Source organism: Armigeres subalbatus, chromosome 3, assembly GCF_024139115.2.
Source record: "Armigeres subalbatus isolate Guangzhou_Male chromosome 3, GZ_Asu_2, whole genome shotgun sequence".
In the NCBI taxonomy this organism is placed as follows: domain Eukaryota; kingdom Metazoa; phylum Arthropoda; class Insecta; order Diptera; family Culicidae; genus Armigeres; species Armigeres subalbatus.
Window position 1 is genome coordinate 419,197,560 of NC_085141.1, and position 1,747 is coordinate 419,199,306.

Below are 1,747 nucleotides of genomic sequence, written 5' to 3' on the forward strand. Positions count from 1 at the left end.
TTAACATGCTTTGGATATGCCAAAGAAATTCCTACAATGAGCTGACTTCATAAATCCATTTTGCTCAATAATTATCCATGCACAATGTGGTTGTTCCGATAATCTCATTGATTTCTGAACCAGCAATTAGAACGATTATTATTGAATTACTTTCCTACGAACAACGCAATAATTAATAATCACGCATCCTTCCACGGAGTTCACCCATCTTGCTTCAAATTTTCTATAAGCTTCCAGACTTTTGCTGATTCTGGACTGGACCGTAGCTAAGGGTATGGAGTCGCATGGTGTAAGAGATAATCCGAAGAGAAGCCGGAAGATCCCTTCCGTTCATCCTAATGTCGGATCATGATCATAATTACTCATGTTAGTGGTCTTCTCCCGATATCTGGTATGAACTCCAAAGGAATGGGACAAAAAATACATGTTGCATCTGAATTTTTTCTTCCAGATCACTGGCGAGTTAAAATCTTCAGTCTGAAACGTAAACGAGGGCTGTATTTTTTAAAAAATTTATTAGAGTGATTTTTCAATAAATATTAAGTTCATCACTGACACACGGCCAGTATACGTCAAAGACTTAGAAGATTTTTCCTTAGCAACCCGCGCGCTCAGTGCCTTATTGCCGATTCAATGAATTCGGAGAATTTGGATAATTTTGATAATCTAGACAATTTTTTGTAAGTATATCGAAGAATCTAGGCATTATGAACACCCAACCAGCGGATGGCAGATTTGTACACAGTTCTGCTTAAAAGCCTTATAAAATATGTATACATTTTTGGCCTATGCAAACTCGAAAGACTTTATTACAATCTATGTATTGAATCTTGCAGTTTTGTATTATTTTAATTCAGTATCTATATAAAAATATAATATTTCACGTAACCTCACTTATTACCTGTGCACTGACGAAAAAATTAAAATTTTGATGTTTTTACAGCTCAAATGGATAAAAACTGTTAGGTGCCGGCCAGAGTGGACGCGTCACGCGACGCGAAGCGAATTTTGACAGATCGAGTGGTGACGCGCGAACAACCACCGTTCGTTTAGAATGTGGGTGAAAAAAGCAAACAAGCCACAGTAAGCGCGGAACGAAGCGACGATAGACGCGATTTCTCGTGCGATACGCGAGCCGGACGCGAACAATCAGTGATTGCGCTGTTTTTAGTGCGGAAATCGCGTGAAAAGTTGTTTGCTTTTGCTTTTTTTAATTTGTTTACCATGGCCGAAACGAAGCTGCACATCGACAGTGAATTATTGATAGCTGCCGTATTTTTAAGGAAGGAGTTGTGGGAGCAAAGTTCGCGGAATTACCGGAACCGAATACTAGTTGACAGAAGTTGGAAGGAAATTGCCGAGGAGTTCAATGCATGTGGTAAGTATTTCCGAACCACGAAAACTAAAAGCGTGCAATCTTAGTTTTTATCTTACAACGCGTTCCTATTTTTGTTTTCAGAAGACACAGTGAAGAAAAGGTGGAAAGCTTTGCGCGATACGTATGGCAAGGTGCTGAAAAATCTGCCAGTGTCTAAATCCGGCGATGCAGGCGGTGAAAATTTTGATACATCTTGGCCATACTTCAAATGCATGCATTTCTTGCGGGAGCAAATGAAGCCGAGAAAAACAACAGGTAATTTGGCATCCCCGCAACCGAACGCAGTAGCGAGCGACACGGTAATTGATGAAGGTGATGTGGATGTCCACTACGAGGACATCGAAATACTGGACGAAGAAGCCCCTGGCT

The 1,747-nt window shown here is 40.4% G+C and overlaps 1 protein-coding gene across 1 annotated transcript in view; it reads left to right on the forward strand.

Moving 5' to 3' along the window:
- Window positions 1–1,077: 1,077 nt before the first annotated feature.
- Window positions 1,078–1,747, forward strand: part of LOC134223107 (uncharacterized) — a 945-nt gene continuing 275 nt past the window's right edge. Inside the window, exons 1-2 of the mRNA XM_062702245.1 lie at window positions 1,078–1,378; window positions 1,460–1,747. The exon at window positions 1,460–1,747 is cut by the window's right edge and continues 275 nt beyond it. Coding sequence (XP_062558229.1) covers window positions 1,225–1,378; window positions 1,460–1,747 — 442 coding nt within the window. The 5' untranslated portion in view covers window positions 1,078–1,224. The remainder of the gene's footprint in view (window positions 1,379–1,459) is intronic.